Genomic DNA, 19,215 nt, shown 5'->3' with positions numbered 1-19,215 from the left:
CAAATATTTTCAGTGTAATTGCTTTTTCCCAGTCACACAACGTTGTGTGACATGAGGCCAGGCGTGCAATAGGGTTCAATTCTAGAACCTCTTGTTGTTTAAGATGCACATATTATTAATAATTCAACGACCCTATTCTATCTAACCCATGCTGCACTATATCATACCTTCATGCAGTGGACTATGCCTTATTTATTTTATTATTTTTACCTGTAGGGCATTGAGATTTTGCTACAAAAAAATATATATATACATATAAAATGCATTATATGCTATACTACGGTTTCTGTTCAGTAAAAGAAACTGAAAGATGCTTGCTTTTCATAAGAAAGCGATACAATATACTTTCCTACTGAGTCAGCACAGACAAATCTGTCACTTGAATCCATCGCGAAAATAAATTAGTGCGTAGATGGCATGTTTGTTTAGGGCAAATAATTCTCTCAGAGAAGAACTAATTAAAAAAAGACTATAATCAAAACACATAGAGGCTTTGGGTAGTAGCACAATGTTACATTCAGCGACCCTCCCAAGTTGTGTACATGATTTTATTTTATTAGCACTAAAGTTGTTATGGTTACTTAAACTAATGCACACACAGTGCACACACTTCTCATTTCCACTCAGTCTTTACAGGACAAAGAACTGCAATGGCACCTTGGAAATATAAATTAGTATGGGGACGCCATGTTAGCTTGGGGGCAAATTATTGTCACATGGGAAAGATAATCGAGTACGAAGGATAATAAAATATGCGGTCGAAGGGCAAAACACAGGCAGCATGATGAAGAACAGTGGCGATGGAGGGTAACAGGAGGAGGATGGCAATCGTTCAGGTTCATTTTCTAGAACGCTTGTCCTCATTAGAGGTAGCTGGAGCCTATCCGAACCTAATTTGTGAAGAAGGCGGGATAAACCGTAGGTTGGTCGTCAGTTGATCGCACATAGTGGATAGGCAAACACTCCCATTCTCACTGATGGCACAGTTAAGAGCAGTTCATCTCAAAGCAGTGCCCTCAGAACACTTGTGCAATAAATTGTAGTATTTTTATTTTTTTTAATTGCATACCTACAAAATCTAACTGAGCAAACAAACCAATTGGTACGTCGTGTCCAAGATAAAAATTGTACATTATTGCATAAAGTCTGCTTTTTTTCCAAGTAGAACAAAAGCCATATCATTTTTTTTTTTTTTTTTTTTTTAGAATATTGCTGTCTTTTGTCATGCAAAAATAAAATGCCTGACATGAGAAGAAAACGATATTATTTTAATTGACTGGTTAAGATGTGATGTTCTTTTTTAAACTTTTAATAATATATTATGGCTTTTTCTTTGATTTTTTTTTTTAATCTAAGGACAATTTATTTTTCTTCATTAAAAAAGAAAACTACTCAGAATATGAAGAGCCATCCCTGTGAACTTTAGCAGTACTCTTGGTACTCTTAGTGTTATGACTGGCTCCTTGCTAAAATTCCCTCTCTGTAATGAGTCCCTAGAGGCTAGACCCAAAAGATTTATTTTCGAATGAACCTAAAAAGCAAGTTTAGTGTGTGTATGGAAATACCGCTGATCGTGCTTGTTTTCAACTGTAAAATCTGATGCAGCTACAAATTCGGAATGTTTTTTGGTCCTATTTTGTGTCATCTTGAGCTGGTGTTATTTCCTGAACATGATGAATAGTGCCTTTAGTGTTTGTGTGTGTGTCTCTTACAGCTGCAAAAGGCCGCTTTGGTTTCATCCTCCTCAGAGCCAGCGCCCGCCAAGGGGCGCCCGCCAGATTAGCACAGCACGCCAACCTCCACTAACCCACATCACAAACACCAGCCGAGAGCTTACATTGACTCAGCAAAAAAAGGCCTGTTTCCACTTCCACCCAGTAGATTTTTCAACAGCTGGCTGCCAAACTGTGTTATTGTTGACTTGGCATTTATTTGCTCAAGATTTAAATGAGAGTTTAACACCTCCAATGGAGGCCAGCTGACTATTTCCGGGCGTCCATATCAGAGCTTGGCACCTCTTTTTGGACGGCGCTCAATGGTTTTTTTAGCGCTTGTGTGCAGCGTTTTAACTGGGTGTAAAAGCATTACAAAGTGTTGTGGGCTCTCGCTGGCTGACAGAAGGATGTGTTTCGCAATTACTGTGTGGAATTAGTTCCATTTCAGTACAATCGCGCCATCTGTCACTGCGGATGAATATTTTACTAGGCTCTCTGGGAAGGAAATGTCCCATTAGAACGGTGTGTTCATTGAACGCAATGTGGGCGAAAAGACTCAAATACAAGCTGAGACTAGAAGCGAGACACCCAGCTCAAGTAGTTCCAGTCAATAAATGAAAATTAACAGTCGAAGTACTGATACTTGTGGAAAGGGCAAACTTAACATTTGGCAAACACAGGCAATTGTCTGGATCGTTGGAATTTAAAGAGGTATCCAAATGTCTCATTAAAACTGATTTCTTTGATTTCAACAAAATATTATTGTTTTAGTCTTAATTGACATGCTTAACAACTCATAAAAATGCTTCATGCCAAATAAAAATGTTTCCCCATCCATTTTCAGGAAATAAACTCTCTTATTAAAATAAAATATTTTTGGCATTCTTGTGTCAAGGAACTTTGTTGAAATTAGTTAATGAGCTTCATTTTGACAAAACTAATACTTTGCTTCCGTCTGATGGCATGTTGGCGCCAAGGAACTATGTGGGCTTCATTTCGACAACAGTTGTGCATTTTTGTTGTTTTTGCACCATGCAAGCCTTGCTATATATTTTTGATTGACAAAATTTACAGGTGGTTTTTTTTCCCGAAATGTCACGGAAAAAATAAATCCATCAAGATACCTGTAAGATCTACTCAAATAAAATTCTCACCACTAAAACAACTATTACAAAGATAGTATTCAAGCACATTGTTATTTTCATTGCTATTGTGACAGTGTATTTAAACTAAATAAAACATTTTTGGAATTAGTTTAACAGTTAATGAACAATTATTGATCACGTCGTTCCAGAACCATGAGCTCAGGCTTTTGTGCTTTGGCCAGACTTTTTTTTTTTTATCCAGTGAATTTGTATCTGTAGGAGTCTTTTTGTCTCTTCTCCTTCCTCTTTGCATTCTTAAAGTGGCTCAAAATTTCTTTGTCCAGCCTTGCAAGTAATGTCCACACTCACTTAACCTTAGTGAGTAGCATTAACAATGTGGATCCAATTGGCTTTAGGAGGTGGCTGCCGCTAAGGTTGGCAAGTTTGTCACGTTGGGAAATAATTACGTTTCATCCGCACAGTAATGAGAGTCAATCAATGGATACGTATCTAAGCCGCAGTCTACCTTCATTCAGATCCGCATCACCATACAGGCTTGGTGATGATGGCATCATCTGATACTTTCTTTGTGCTGTGCGATGTCCCTTGACTTTTTTTTTTAACTTTAGACCGTGACCACCTTCTTTACGTCCGGAGGCTGCGAGTCAACTCACATTTGATGATTTTATTGGCAAAAACATATTTAAAAAAATAAAATAAAAAAATCTCTGCATCAGATAGCGAGATTGCTCGGTCGAATGTGAGATAGCAACCAGTGTTAGCAACTTTGCATTCAAAGTTGCAGAGGGATGAGATGCATGAATGAATGAATGAATGAATGAATGAATGAATGAATAAAATAAAATAAAACCAATTTTCTTTAAATGGGTAGGTAATATAGCATTGTATAAGACTGACTGTAAGTGTTTTTGTATTATTTTTAGGCACTTTTAAGTACCTTTTTGTGTACTTTAGGGGTCAAATCAGTAACTGTATTTTTCCCAGCGTATTGGGACTTCTACTAAAGTGCATCCACCTTTTACCATCTCTGTCAAATGTTGACACAAATCCAATATGCATCGTAGGTATACCGATGCGAATGAAGCAGAAACACACCATTGTAAACAGAGGAGCCCCTGTTATGTATATTGAATTGAAAAATCGATTCTTCCTAACAAAGCGAGTCAAGTGAAGTGGAAAAGTCCTTTCTTTCCTGTTGACTTTCATATTGGAATTCATGACACAATATTCAGTGGGATCCATTGCTGTTGTCTTGCATTTCTATTTTTCAATAAAGAGTAACTTCTTTGAACAATAATTGTGTCATTGCAATTGGGCAAATAATCTTCAAAGAGGTTAGAATGTTTCCACTTTCAAACTCATATTTACAACCATGAACAATATAAAAGCAGGAGAGGTAGCCTGCACAAGACAAGATTTAAACCCAGAACTGTCAGGCAGACATGTTATTATAGTCTTACCAATTATTATATAATGAGGCTATCAGCTGTCAACTGAACCAGATGTACTTATTGCATCTCTTTGTAAAGGCATGTCTGTATTGTAATGCGAGGGAAATCCCGGCTGCCTTTCTTTAAGTGACGCTGTACATGCGCTTGGCTGAGCAACGCCACATCTAATCATGCTTATGAATATCAAAACATGTATTCAGGTTGACTCATGTTGGCAAGACCAGACCCATTTTGGGTTGGTACATGCCTGCATGATGCATGTCTACCAGATGTGGCCCTGACATATGATGATTTTTGCATATCTTTTACAATATGATTGCTTTGAATGTTATTTGAATGTTCTCCATCACAAAGCGGAGACAAATTAGTGTTGAGTATTTTTGCACGAGTCGACTAAAAGAACAAAGATATGCTCTAAATAATTACAGTGACATTGTGTGCAGTCATGTGACTGACTGACTGCATTTGATTGGTGAATGGGGGCGAATGCCACTCGTTACATTGGATAGACAAAACACAGTGACATTGACGCAGGCAGAATTTTTTTTTGACGGATAAAAAACAGAAAAAGCATGATGTTCAGCCCATTTTTTTGGCCTTTGACCTGTGAGCAGAAATTTCAGATACAAGCTTTGTATGCTGGCAGCAGTTTGACAGCTAATGAACAATCCTTCCAAAAGAAACAGGTCTGTCAATTGAAGTCTACTGTCAAACATAACATAAAATTAAGAGAATTACAAATAGCTTTGCCTTACGCCACTGTCTAGTGGAATGCTAGTAAACAACTTAAAATGTCACAGGCTAACAAATAACACCGGTCTCTCTCGGTTTTATAACCCTTTAAGTAATCACTGTTGAAACACAAATGATGGGGCAACACATGTGGACGGACAAGACTCACGGAATTTTTTTTTTTACGGCACCCTGAAGGAGCAGCAGTGTCAATTGAAGCAAGACGTATTGCTAACTGTTGGTATTTCAATTCATTTGGATTGTAAAAGCTGAGTTGAGGTGTTTTTTAGTTACAAGCGCAGTATCAAAATGAAACCCACTTGTATCTCAAGATACATAGCACTCTATAATCTATGTGGCAAGCATATTAATCACTTCATCATACCACAGAATTACTCATGCGTTTAATTAGTAACACACTTACCACCCTTTGTTAGATCTAATGGGAATAACAATGGATTTACATCCTGACTCGTCATTTCCAATCCAAACAATCTCGACGTGCTTGTCTTTTGCGTTTACTCACAAAGCAAACACTCCAAGAGGCTTTAAGTGATTTTTTTTTTTTTTTTTTTTGGCTCAGCTAAGTGACTGCGAGGAGGCAGCAGGTTGTGATTCAAGCATTCAGCCTACCGCTGATTCATGCGCCCAAGTCAGCCGCATTAGAAGGCGCTGTGTGAGGAAGAGAAGGCACGGCACAAAGTGAGGAAATGACGAGAGACAGCAACCACACGATGAACTGTTCATTCACGGAAACTAGAAATAAACGAAATCCAATTAGGGTGATTGTCGGAAGAGCGAATGACTGGAAGAAGAGGAGCAGGAGGATGGAAAAAGCGCAGGAGTAGGTTGGTGCGATGATGATAATCTCCGCTCATTCATACGCCGGGGAATGCTTTGGTTTGCTGTGGACACAACAACCCAAAATTAATCTTTTTTTTTTCTTTTTTTACCACTTTCAGTGGACGCAAGACAAATTGGGCAAAAAAGGTTGTTTCATAAATAAATTGATTTCATCATGTTTTTTATTTTTTACATATTATAGCCTCGTCCAATTCACAAACTGTATGTCAATTTTTCAAAGACAAACCATCGATAGCAATGGTGGTTATCCATCGTGAACTATAATGGCTCAAAAGAAGAAAATGGAGCGGAAATATCTCCTACTGCCCTCAACACCACTTCACAAGTGTTTGTCCTTTCCATCACCTCCATCAAGGGGATTGCATCTCTTCGAGTTTGGCCTCACAACCTTTCACTCTTTTAAAGTGTGCAAAGAAAGACCCTTTATTTATTTCTTTTCTCGTGATCTGAGAAAAACCAATACATGTCGATGAGATGTTACGAATCACTTCATATTAACTGAATGTGTTGCATGAACTTTGTTGTCTGTGCTGCAGACTTTGTTCAAATGTTCAAAGTTTTACTCCAATGGGGATTTATTAGGAGAATGAAACATCCTCTTCGACATGAGCAGATAAGCCCGCTTGGATCAGCTGTGTTTTGCCTAATTCTACAGATAGGGAGGAAACGTGGTTAGAAAAGTACACTTCAATGAAGATAATGAAAAAAATATTTTGGTTTGAGAGAAGACTTGAATTGATTGGAAAGATTTTTTTATTTTTATACAAAATCAGTTAGCCATCAGCCATATCTGGGGCAACATCATCTCCCCTCCTTTACTAGGAAAACTCATTTTTGTTGAAAACTGAAAAATCACCAACAACCAAGAATTGTCCAGTTGCCTCCATTCAACTTTATCGAAGGCTCCACAACTCCATTTTTAAGAGTTTTTTTTTTTTCTGTGTCCGTATGTCCGTGCATCCTCAGCTCCGGGGCGGCCCTCGTGGCCGGGATGCCACTGCGTGCCGTGCCAGTCGGCAGTGGACGGTGAGGCCCAGGAGGAAGGGGCCGAGTGCAGGCGTCTGAGGGGAGGCAGCCCGCACCAGGCCGGGGACATGAACCTCTGCTGGCACGAGATCAAACGCAAGTCGCACAATATCCGGTAAGATAAATAGGATCTTTGACAGAAGTATGATTGGGATCGTACCTTTTCAAAAACATGCCCCCATGCACATGCTCGTAATGGACTAGAAGCTAATGAATGTAACATTTCTATATCGGGGCCAAATGTGTGTGCGCCTGTGTGTGTTTTCCATTTACTCCCCGCCAAGTCAACTTATTCATCATTGATAGATAGTAAACTAATGCTGCCTGTATTGTGTTCATGTTTGCCCGCGTGCCAAAACGATGAGCCGCCACTCACGTTGCTCTTTAATGCTTAACTGGAGACCGTCCAGGCTTTGCCGCATCATTTCCGACCCTCCGACTCCACTCCTGGGATCCTGTTCAGACAATTGCACCCCCACCTCCCACTTAATGGCTTACTTGACCCCGGCAGGTCTAATGCGGAATAGGGAGGATGGCGGGGGCAGTGCAGTTGTGAAATTGGTTAAGACAGTTTCCCCTGCAGCTTCGATGTAATTAGATCAGCAAGTAGGAGAGGGTCAGTGGCGGGGTGGGGGGTGGGGTGGGGGAATACAACGGTGAATTGATAAGGAGGGCCGGCGAGAGGGAGGCGCAAAGGCAGATGCCACTAAATCATCCCAGAGAGAGATGTAGGGAAAAAGGGAGGTAAGTATAAAGAATGAGTGAATGAGGAAGAGCCGGCCGGGGTAACCTTGAAAGGAAAGTGTGTTTTTATGTAGGATAGGACTTTGCTTTGTAATTGCTTCCCCGACGTTGATCGACAGCCTGTTGAGTCTCTGACTCAATAAAAGTTACCTCCCTGTTATTCCTGTGGCAGTTCATGACAAACTTTTTACACCCAATACCACCTCAGGAAATCTTCAACAACCACCTTAATATCCAATTTTGTAATGTGTAATGTAAATTACAATGAATAAAATTTGTAAAAAAAAATATATATATTTAAAAATATATACCATTTTTTTCTTACTATCAATAGTCTTATTATTACGGGATGTAAGTCCTATTTGTGGAGAACACAAACCCATTTTTTTAAATAGCCCTGCAAAATGTTCTTTTTTTAATATAAAAGGCATAATATTACAATAAAATTGGAGTTTCGAAATTTGCTGAATAACCTTTCCCTCCCAAAAAATTGGCGGTGGCTTTTTTCTCCTTTGGTATCTTGTCCATTGGCCTGGAATTAAATTGAACTTCACCTGCTGGAAACGCGACTTCAAAAATTGAGTGGGAAAAGGCAACTTTTTGCATTTTCTTTAGGGTGGGGGGGCAGCAGGTGGAATTGGCGCATAGAGATAAGAGTGAAGCTGCAAGATATGCACTGTTTATGCATGGCATGGAACTTATCAGTGTAACACAGTGTCACTTTGCTAATTGGACTCTGAAATGATAACAAAAGGTTGGCAGTGTGATCACTTTTTTTGATGTTTTATGCGGAAAGAAGGCCAACTCATTAAATGACACGCGTGCAAACATGCGCGCTAACACACACACACACACACACACGCACACACACACACACACACACACACACACACACACACACACACACACACACACACACACACACACACACACACACACACACAGTGTGAGCAGCACATGACTGACTTTTCCAGCACTGGCAACACATTGCTGTGCATTTGTTGTATATTGCAGAGTTATTTTAAGTTTTTACTCTTACTACTGAAAAAGTTGCACGTCTTAGATAACACAATGTAACTTGTGTGTGTGGTGTGTGTGTCTATTTGTGTGTACGTGCGTGCGTAAAATGACATTACAGTGGCTAGGAGCTCAGGTAACAATCAATCACTGCTCAGCTCTTTTCTGAAGCTGAGTTCTGATTGGTTGTTGTTTGAGCTCTAAGCTTGTGCGATATTTCTGCTTTTGGTTGACAGCAAGGGACAAACATCTATTTGCCCATTTATATACCCAAACATGAAACAATTCAGAGCACCCAAGGCACTTGTTGTTCCAGGAAAATAATTGGTTGCCATTGCATCAATCTAATCTCACTTTAGAGTAATATCATCATTACTGCAAATGTAACTGCTGGTGAAAACAGATTGGGGACTTGCATTGCTTCCTGTGTTCTAATCACGGCCACGTTGACGTATGGACACGTCTTTGGTGTCACACGGTGAGCTGTCTAATGAATTTTTGCGCCTGGCTCAGATTGTTGCAGACAGACGACCACCCACAGCCAATGTCCGTCTGAGTAATGAGGTGGCACTTCAGGCCCGCTTGTCGTCACACTCTCCTTTGGTCATCTGCCTTCTGTATTTAGCCATTCGCTAGTATCGCTTGGTTACTTCTTTCCTTCCTTCCTTCCTTCCTTCCTTCCTTGCTCTGATCATGGTTTAAGGGAGGGGAGCCCTCGGGGGTTTGGTGCCCCCATTTTCCCAGCATCATCTCTGGGCAAGCTCCTGCGTTGTATCTGCAGGATAAACTGAGATCCATTTGAGATGTTTGTGTTGTTTCAAGGTTAGTGGCTTAAGAAATCAAAATAGGTGAATACCGGGCAAGACAGTTTGAAGTGTATGGGGAAGAACCAATTTCCAAAAATTCAGCACGTGCCATATTTTTTTTTACATATGAATTTACTACCACGTTAGCTTAATTTTCAACTGTGTCATGTTCGGAAGGTGGGAATCCGGTTATGTCATTAATCTCATAATTATTCATCCAGAACTAATAATTTATTTTTAAAATGTTGTAACTCGTTTAAGTGTCTCACTTTCAGTACAATTTTTATTCTCATTGCTACATTTGCAAATTGTCTCAGAGATGAGTAATGGGGAAGATAAGTCAAAGATTTGAGTTACAGTAGTGAGTCACTCTGATTGACAACGATCAACAAAACGTTTAGTTCCCGCTCTCAGTGCTGTGCGTGCCGTGTTTGGAATTGCCTTGTAATTGCCAAGAAATCATCTTTTCAGCCTGTTTGAGTCGAGTTATTTTCATTGGTGTTGAATAACACGCTTGTGTTCATTCTCATCTGCAACTGATTGCCATGGAAAGTCATTCCCGTGGTGAAAGGTTGACTGCCAATGAACGGCACGCGTGGAATGTATTAATTTGAGTCCCTCGCGCCATGATTAACAATTTATCTTTGCATGTCATTTGCTTAATTTTATATGTTAATTTTCTCATTATGCTCGCAGTGTCGTTTTAGAGCCGTCGCCATTCTGCGTAAATGTAAATTGCTTATTTCAGATTCCCTTTGGCCGTCAGTTGTGGTCGCTCCTCAAACGACATTTTTCAGTTGTGAAGGGAACAAAACAGCCTCGTGAGCGTTGTTGTCACTCAGCAAATGGATTTCCCGCAAATCTCAGGAAGGCGGCGGCGGAATAGAGACGCTTTGGGCCAGGCATCGGTTACACTCGTGATGCACAACAAAGCACCGTTTCTCAAACTGGCCCATATCTTCACCAACGTAAGAGAAAATGTTTCTTCTGTAGATAACACAGAAAACTGCTGACCGACGATGCCATCAGAAATGCATTTTACAAATGGACCAGCAGGGACTTGCACATGTCGACGCAGACAAGCGTGTGACTGCTGCTGTCAAGCATGCAATCAAGTCAAGCATGAAAAAGGCCAGTCAGCGCTGTTGCATTGAATGATCTGCAAACAGTTACGATAATAGTGTGAAACTCATACAGGATGTGTTAAAACTGCCAGACCAAACTAGTGTCCCCGGGCCCTTGGGGGGGTAGTGAACTCCACTTTGGAGCTTTTCCCAAAATGATCATTTTAAGAGGCATCCATCATCAAATCTTTAAATAACATCCTATTATGTTTGCATATCAACAAGCTACAAAGATCTAAAATGTCCATTCCTCGTTTGAATTTCCCTACTTGGTTTCAAAATGGATAAGTAACATTGATTTTAATCACTGAATTGCGCCACGGCTTGTGAGCAGTAAGTGATACAGTTTGAATGTTTCACAAGTATTGCGTCATGAATGAGACAATAATGCTTTTTGAGAGTGTGCTTACAGAATAGACTTCAGATTTTCTGGTGCAAGGGAACTATTTCCTTGACTTTGACTACATTTCATCAGTGTGGCAACGAGAGGAGAAAATATGTGACGCATAGTGACAAAGCACACGAAATCTCACTAGATGAGGTACAAATGTTATCCCCATCAATTGTTCCTGCTAAATCCCAGTGTGATGTCATTTTATTCCAATTCGTTTTCAGAGCGGTTAGATGATGGTTAGTTATTTGCAGTGTGTTGTAATATTTGCAAAAAAATGACATTAAGCTAAATGATTTACAAATATTGTCCACTGTTAATGTCAACTATATCATCGACAACAATTGAAATATTGAAAGACGGTAAGTACAAATAAACAAGCTCAATAAATTATTTTCCTTCTTGATATCCTTGCGATTAATGTTGGGCTGCCTTGTTAACAGAATTTGCCCGATCTGACTTCTGGAACAATTTTCATAAATTTCTGTTGAGTTGAGTGAGAAGGAGGCACATTGTTCAAAGTCTCCTTCTTGCCCTTAGGCAACACAGCAACAAGCTCTTCTCCTGAAACAGCCCAAACTCAGCTTCAGTCTCCGACACATTAATTAATCATGGAAGCAGTAAACGCTAAGATTCTCGCTGTAATCTCTTCGACTGATTGGGGAGTTGAATTTTGATTTGACAATGTTATTTACTTTCGAATGGGAACTGTCAAGCAACAGGGGGGCATGGAACTGTGCTGCATTAAACTGCATACAAAGGTTGCCCAAGTCACGACATATTTGACATTTCCAGCTCGAAATGATAAGAATTCTTCCCGCAGCGAGCAACAATGATATTCCAATGCCGGGCTCGTGGGTTTATCTCTGCTGGATTCTTTGCACGCTGCTAATCCCGGAAATGAAAAGGTCTGCGATCTTTTATTACGGCAATATTATTGCAATATCACACTGATCTGATCATGCCTTCCCTTGTGATAGCGTTCCGAGATGATGCCAGTCTTGCAGCTGCATGTTTGGTGACAAACACTAGAAGTCATCTCTTGGTTTTGTCTTGTCATTGATTCATTCGACTTCCTATGAAACCACAACTTGATTGCTGTTATCCTGCAATACAGGACACAACACTGTGAACCCCAATTTATCTATATAGCGGAGCCACTAGCTTATTGCTAATATATAATAATAAACTCCATATACTGGCTAACGGAAAATAACATGAAATGTCACTACCATTATAACCCTTCAAACAACTGTTAACAGTTACGGGAGCATCACCCATCATTCCTTATCAAATTCAAGGTGACATTAAAATATATAACCCTAATGTCTTGAAATGAATGTTTACAACCATGCAGAAAAGGATGGGCTAAAAATCTACTCAACAGCAACTTGTTGATTTATTCTGCCATCCTCCGAGCCTGTTTTCCGCTGATTTGTAAACGTAGTAGTGACAATCTAACTAAGTGTTGGCTAAAGTCATACATTCCTGATTGGATTACCCGGATTGTTAATGCCATCCGAGTGTCATTGAGTACTGTGCTCCAGTGTTTGTTGAGGAAAATATATTTACACATCAAACAACCACTTGTTCATTACAATGACTGTGAACAATGTAGCTTGCTTTAGAGCTAGTAGACCAGTCACTGTCGTGCTTACAATATAAACAAACAAACAAAAAAACTCTCAATGATGTTTTCTCTTTAATACCAAGTTGCAGCAATATGATCTGCCCCTTTAAGGAGATACATGTCCCCCGGAGCCAGTGGAGATTAAAAAGGAGCTAAAAGGAAGGGAAATGATGGGATATAAAATCAGCAGATGGCCAGAAAGCCACTGTAAATGCAAAACAATGCCCTGTTTGTGTGGTGAATGATAAACACATTGGGGACTTTGTGATAGCACATTCATGCTATTTATTTTCTTACTGTGTCACAGAAAACAACAATCGAGAGTGGCATTTAGTGGCGCACAGACCTCCGCTGAGGCCCAATAATCAGAATGGCCATTGTTTATCTTTATAGACACTGCATTTGCATATGTCTGAATTTTGGTCGAATAAGAATGCTGAGTAGAAGACAATTACATTATGTGCTGCATAGTAACCACATTGCACACATGCACATTCACGCACACCAATCACAAATCAATGATTCTAAGAAAATTATATTAGACTGTATTTGCACCACCAATTAGAGGCAACATCTACAATGATTGGGAGAGAGGCCAAACATGAAACATTTGTTTGATTTATGGTTAATGAAGGGAGACTATATAAGAAAAATCAACTAATGTGAAGCCACAGTAGAGAGGGCTAATTGTGACCTGGTTATGTCACTATACAAAAACATGTTGACACCACCTTTAAAAGGAATATCTACCCACATTGTTTTATTTGTCCTCACACTTCCCGGCATCAGAGTGGACTACCTGGAACTGTTTGTGTCCTGGGTGCTTTTAAAAGTTTGTGTGTTAAGGAACAAGCTGTGTCAGTTCTTACACATTGGCCATCTATTTATCCACAACATCCTCTACCTTCAGATACACTAGCGCTCAATGAAGTAAAATAAAAAAATAAAAACCGTTAAAAAGAGTTCCATAATAGTCTCTAATAAACTTTCAGGTATTACTTGATTGGAGTAAACAGGGAGACTCACAAATACAAAATCAAAGCACACGCATGGAGAAGTTGCTCACACTGAACATTATAAAGGAGCTAATATAGAATAATAAACTCCATATACTGGCTAACTCCTACCAAATGAAGATCAATATTTTTTAAGTTAAAGTTTTAAATTTGCATTTGTGTGTATCTAATGTCTTATTTTAAACTATGTTTAAAATAGAGCAACCCACTGATTCCAGTTCCTGATATCAAATAAATGCTCAAACGCTTGCCACGTGATGCACTTTTCATTTACTTCTCCCTCTCTGGGAGGGTAGCCTATAATGGAAGCCCCAGTGATGGACAAATGTGTTATTATCTGTGTGTGTGTGTTCTGCTGATGCTGTGCGCATTTCTGTATTAGCTTGTGAACGTCTGGGGGTTTTTTGTTGTGAGGGTAGAAGCATTTTGATGCCAGGGTTGTCTGCTGATGGATGACCTTACTCAGACAAGCAAGAGCCTAGTTTTTGTGTATGTCTCAGACGCTGTATTTAAAGTTGTACTGTTGTTTTTGTATGTGTGTGTATTTGCTGGAATGGTGAGTTGTATTTAAAAAATATGAATGACGTCATCGAGTCGACAACTTAAACTCAACTTTCGATACTTTATAATCGAGTTGTTTATCCCTTCTGTATGTACATTTTTGCACTGATAAGAACTCATTACGTTTCTTGTTGTTTATAATGAATGTATTTAATTTATTTAATATATTTAAACTACAACCCCAACATGGAGCATTTTATGATGCTATTAAATAAATACCTCCTTATCAGTGTCAATCAAACGTAAGAGTTATCTTCCTGCCGGCGTACTTAATTATTACCTAATCAATTAATTCTAATCTTTTCATACTTACCCACTCTCTTTCCATCTACCTTCTTTCCCTCCTTCCAGCTGGCATCTCTGATGTAATTCCACATCTCTCTTGTGTGCTCATGTGTGCCAAATTCAGTTTGCAGAAAATTGCCTTACACTTCCTTTTCTCCACTCACTAATGTGAACTGAAGTGAACCCGCTGATGAACGTGGGCTAATGGTACATGTAGAGAAAGCTTCTTTTTAGACTCCTTACACAGATCTGGCCAATCATATGCCTTGTACATCTGTGACATTATTGTGTGACTATATTTGATGACTACAAATGACTTTGCCAATGCATTTCTGACTTCCCTCATCATGGTGATGATCTCGAGTACTGGCTTCTGGTGTGTAAATGAAACGCTGGGATGTTTTCACGGCTCTAATGTCACTTTAATGCCCTTTTAATGCCAGTTGCAGTGTAAAAGCAACACTTGGTGCTTGCTGCTTGGTGGTAATTAAACATTCATCCATCCATTTTCTACACTGATCCTCTCTAAGTGTGCAGTAACTGAAGATAAATATATCTTTAAAAAAAAATCTATTATCTATTTAGTGTTTTGCTGGCAACAATGACAAAGTGTTGGCTCAGCTAATGAATTACTGACTTATGAATAATTTATCCTCATTGCACAGTGATTACCCTGCACCTATATTTGCAATTGTATTGTCTTTACTTGCTATATGTAGCATGTAGTAAGTGAACAAAAGGAAAAAATAATTAATCAGAATCTTTTTTTTCTCCCTCTCTTTTTTTTTATTTTTATTTTGCAGGCATTTTGTCTGATAGCAAACGGGAAGCTCAGTAGTGTTTGTGTATTTGAATGTTCGGAATAACAGTTGTCAAAAATCAATAAAAAAAAAAGGGCAAATTCACTACAAATAAAATAGACTAGCATTAAAATAGTTCTTAAATTAAAGAAAATGTAGTACTATTAGAATTTAGAACATTAAGAGCATAAAGTACCCGCAAACATAGTATTTGTGAAACATCTTATTTAAGCCGCCCCTACACACACAATGTCTAGTACAGTACACAAATTTCACAGTAAAAATATAACAGGTCACAGTCAAGTTGGGTCTTGAGTCCTAAGTCTCAATACTGTATTAGAGACCCAAGTCAAGCCACGTGACTGCTGGTTGAAGTCTGTAACCAAATGTTGCTTGGTTATATGTGTGTGTCTATGTGTGTGTTGTCAGTGTTCGAATAGAGGCCATCTCGGACAACAGTGGGAAGCTGCAACTCTCCCTGCAGGAGATCATCGAATGGCTGACAGCGAAGGACGAGGAGCTGTCGGAGCAGCTGCCCATAGGAGGCGACGTGGGGGCCGTGCAGCACCAGAGGGAGTTCCACCAGGTAATGCCAAAGCCGTTTGAAATGGAGCACAGAATCTATTGACTCGAGTGCCTCAAGAGGAATTCATGACCACAGTCTGATAGATTTACACATAAATACAGAGAGATGTATTCAGTGGGCGTTACGGCTTAATGGAAGTGTGGCGGCGAGGACAAGTCCCGCTGAGTGCCCCTTTCCACTTTTAAGCTTGCTATCTGTTTTCTTAGTGTGAAAACGGATTGAGGGTGTTCCCAGGGTCATGTGCTATGATCTATGTGATGCGTGTGATTGCTCAGCCATTTATATCTACATTTTCCATGGTAAATTGGTTCCAGTCTAAGACGGATGGTACGGAAGGAAAAAAAAATACATTATCGTCTGTTTAATGTTTTTGAGGCGCGACATCAAGGCTCGAGTCCTGATTGTCATGAGTCAAAGTTTCAAGATAGAAGGCCCTCGCGGCTTTTTGTTATCGTGTGATTTGAATGTGTTATTGTCCAGCGGTCGGCGGGACATTCTTACAATTTGATAACATTAAAAGATATCAAATATCGCAAGGACATCTTGGTTTTTGAGTTTAAAGAAGTGCCAAGATTAACACTTTATGAAGTCGCTTTTTGATATCGCACTTTTCACAAAATTACAAAGTACATCCACAGGTTGAACTCTGAATTGGGGAAAGGCGTTTGATTAAATGTCACTTTCTTTCGACAATGGTGCCTTGAGGTATGAATGCTCTAATTCACAAGGTATGAGCCATCAGGTGATTTGGTTTTGCTTTGACTTGCAGGCAAAAATTTGGAAAAAACAAACCACCACATAGCTTTGCTTCGGCCAAGTTCGTTCATCCAAGAGCAAACAAACAATGCAAAAGGTCATAGATGGGCAGATAAATCTCATCTGTATTTCTACCCTTTACACATGTAAACAGATAATACATCAATACTCAATCTGCAATTGAGCTGAGCAGCTATGATAAATAAAACAGCAAAATCAAAGTGGAAAAAAAAGAACAAAAGAAAGATTGTACAAACAAGACAATTCTGGACAGATATTTTGTTGAGTCATGATGACCAAGCTATATGATGCCCGACAGATTTAGTCAGATGATATTTTGAATGGCCTTGACAATGAACAGAAGGATTTTGAAATGTATTCTAAATGTTGTAAAAATGAGTTAATGTGGTGGATGGAACCTGGTTTTTGTAATGATTCAAGCAGCTGAATTATGGACCAGTTGGAGTTTATGGAGGGATTTGTGAGGGAGTCTAAAAAGAAGGAAATTGCGGTGAACGGAGATGGCAGTGGAGCAGGGAGTGAGGAACGGGCGAAGGCCATTAATATTGCAGAGATGGAGGTAGGATGTGGACCGTGTGATGTTATTTATTTGAGTTTTAAAAGACAGGTTGCTGTCGGGTGACATACTCTTAACATTCGGAATTGTCTGATGTAATGGGGAAACGGATAAGTTTTGATAAGTGCAGATTTCAACATAACTGGGAGAAATCAATTTTGTGAGGTTTGCGCTAAGAATTATAGAATTTCAGATGATGGTGGGGCATGATACTTGGATTTGTGATCTTGTGTTTGTGGTATTTCCTGTGGGAACGAGATATGTGAAGAAAAGAATGGGTCCCATAACAGATCCCTGGGGCACATGTGTGATGACTGGGGATGCCTGCGAGGTGAATGATTGAAGTTGAATCGACTGATTTTAGATAGCTAAAATACAAAGGGATGTGTGTTATCCAACACAAACAATAAATGCTTTGTAACAAATATTGTAGCTGTTCATCTTGACTGAATTTTATTCATCAAACTGAATAAAATTAACAATCAGTTGTTACATCCTTAATTTCATCTTGACTGAATTTTATTCATCAAACTGAATAAAATTCACAATCAGTTGTTACATCCTTAATTTCGAAAAAAAAAATATATGACAATAAAATTAGACAAAACAGGTAGTGATGCAATCAACAGTTTCATTCCAAGTTGTCAAAAAGACATTATTTACGATACTTCATTATTTAATTTGATATTTACAGGGACAGCAAAAGTGTAATCAGGCTTAGGAAGTAACACAAATTGGCACCTAATAACTGGTAACAACAGCAAGGGTCTAAGAAAAGAACCCTGTGGAACTCCACACACTGAAGTCATTGCATCATTTCAATCATACATCCTCCACATTTGCTGTAAAGTGAGGATTCAAAAAAATAATAAACTTTTCACTCATTTTCTCCCCTCTCGTCCTGTCTGGGTGTCTCTCGTATCCTTGCTCCTTGACTGTCCTATTTTCAGCGCAACCTGATTTATAATCTGCAGTATCTCAACTTTCTCGGTGCCTTGTTGCACTGAAACTTCCTCCGACAAAGCAAAACTGGAGATTGCATGCCAGAGTTCTATGGAGATTTAAAGTGTTTTAAGAAATGTGAATTATTGATCCTAAGTGGATTTATCCCAACGTCTTTTTTTTGTGCGGATGATGAATTCCCATCTGTCTTTAAAAAAATATATATATTTGCTTGTGTCTTTAGGAGTTTAGGAGTGTGTTAAGCGGACGTGTGTCCTCGAGGGTGACCAAGGGATTTGGGAAGAGAAAATATTTGTAAGGGTGTGAGAGCGTTTTGTCTTTCTTTCCTCAATGTTGGGGTGAGTGAGCATGTGTGCAACACAGGGAAGGAGGATTTTGCTGCTCTTTACAGAGCATCATTCTTTTTCTTTGCCTCGTGTGAAAAGAAGAAAACAAATCCCAAAGAGGGGCTGTCTACAGGTAAAAGTAAATGTGATGCCAGCAACACGTTGAGATGAAGTCATTGAAGTCATTTCCTGCTCTACACTGTGCATAATTCACCCTAGTCTGATCTGAAGCCTCTTAATATTCATTCAACCAAAGATGAAGCCTGAGAGTGTGAAATTTAGCCCGTATTAAAGTTTTAACAAGTCTAGGAATTCATGGGTCCGCTCTGGTCAGACTGAAAAGAGGCAGCATAGAAACAATGGGGAACCTGAGTAGATGGGAATGGTGAGCAATAAAAAAAAAAAAGGATAGGTGTGGGAAGTGATTTGCTCGTTTGTGCGATGGAGGAAGGTTTGATTTGCACAGGGAATCTTATCGAACGCAACAGCTCTGAAATTTCAGACATTTAAATCATGTTTTCTTCAGCGCTGGCTGCCATGTGCTTGCTTTTCATTTGTGTTTTTGTGTTTGAATCTCATCGCCTGGGGTTTATCAAGCTAGCTGAGCCCTGGGCCAATATAGAACTCATCACTTGACTACACATTGTTTGTTTCTACTGGTATGTAAATTGTCTGCTGAAATTGTAATTCGTTCATAGTATGTGTTGAAGCTGGCGTGTAATCAGCATGGCAACACTTC

The 19,215-nt window shown here is 39.3% G+C and overlaps 1 protein-coding gene across 2 annotated transcripts in view; it reads left to right on the top strand.

Moving 5' to 3' along the window:
* Positions 1 to 6,869: 6,869 nt before the first annotated feature.
* The window catches only part of drp2 (dystrophin related protein 2), a 51,020-nt gene continuing 38,674 nt past the window's right edge, over positions 6,870 to 19,215 (top strand). For both annotated transcript variants that reach the window (XM_085905518.1, XM_085905519.1), the window contains exons 1-2: positions 6,870 to 7,009; positions 15,698 to 15,854. In XM_085905518.1, the coding sequence (XP_085761644.1) occupies positions 6,963 to 7,009; positions 15,698 to 15,854 (204 nt within the window). In that variant the 5' untranslated portion in view covers positions 6,870 to 6,962. The remainder of the gene's footprint in view (positions 7,010 to 15,697; positions 15,855 to 19,215) is intronic.

The sequence above is a fragment of the Syngnathus leptorhynchus genome, chromosome 2 (assembly GCF_054491065.1).
Source record: "Syngnathus leptorhynchus isolate UIUO chromosome 2, UIUO_Slep, whole genome shotgun sequence".
NCBI classification, from domain to species: domain Eukaryota; kingdom Metazoa; phylum Chordata; class Actinopteri; order Syngnathiformes; family Syngnathidae; genus Syngnathus; species Syngnathus leptorhynchus.
This window is presented reverse-complemented; position numbering and strand designations above follow the sequence as displayed.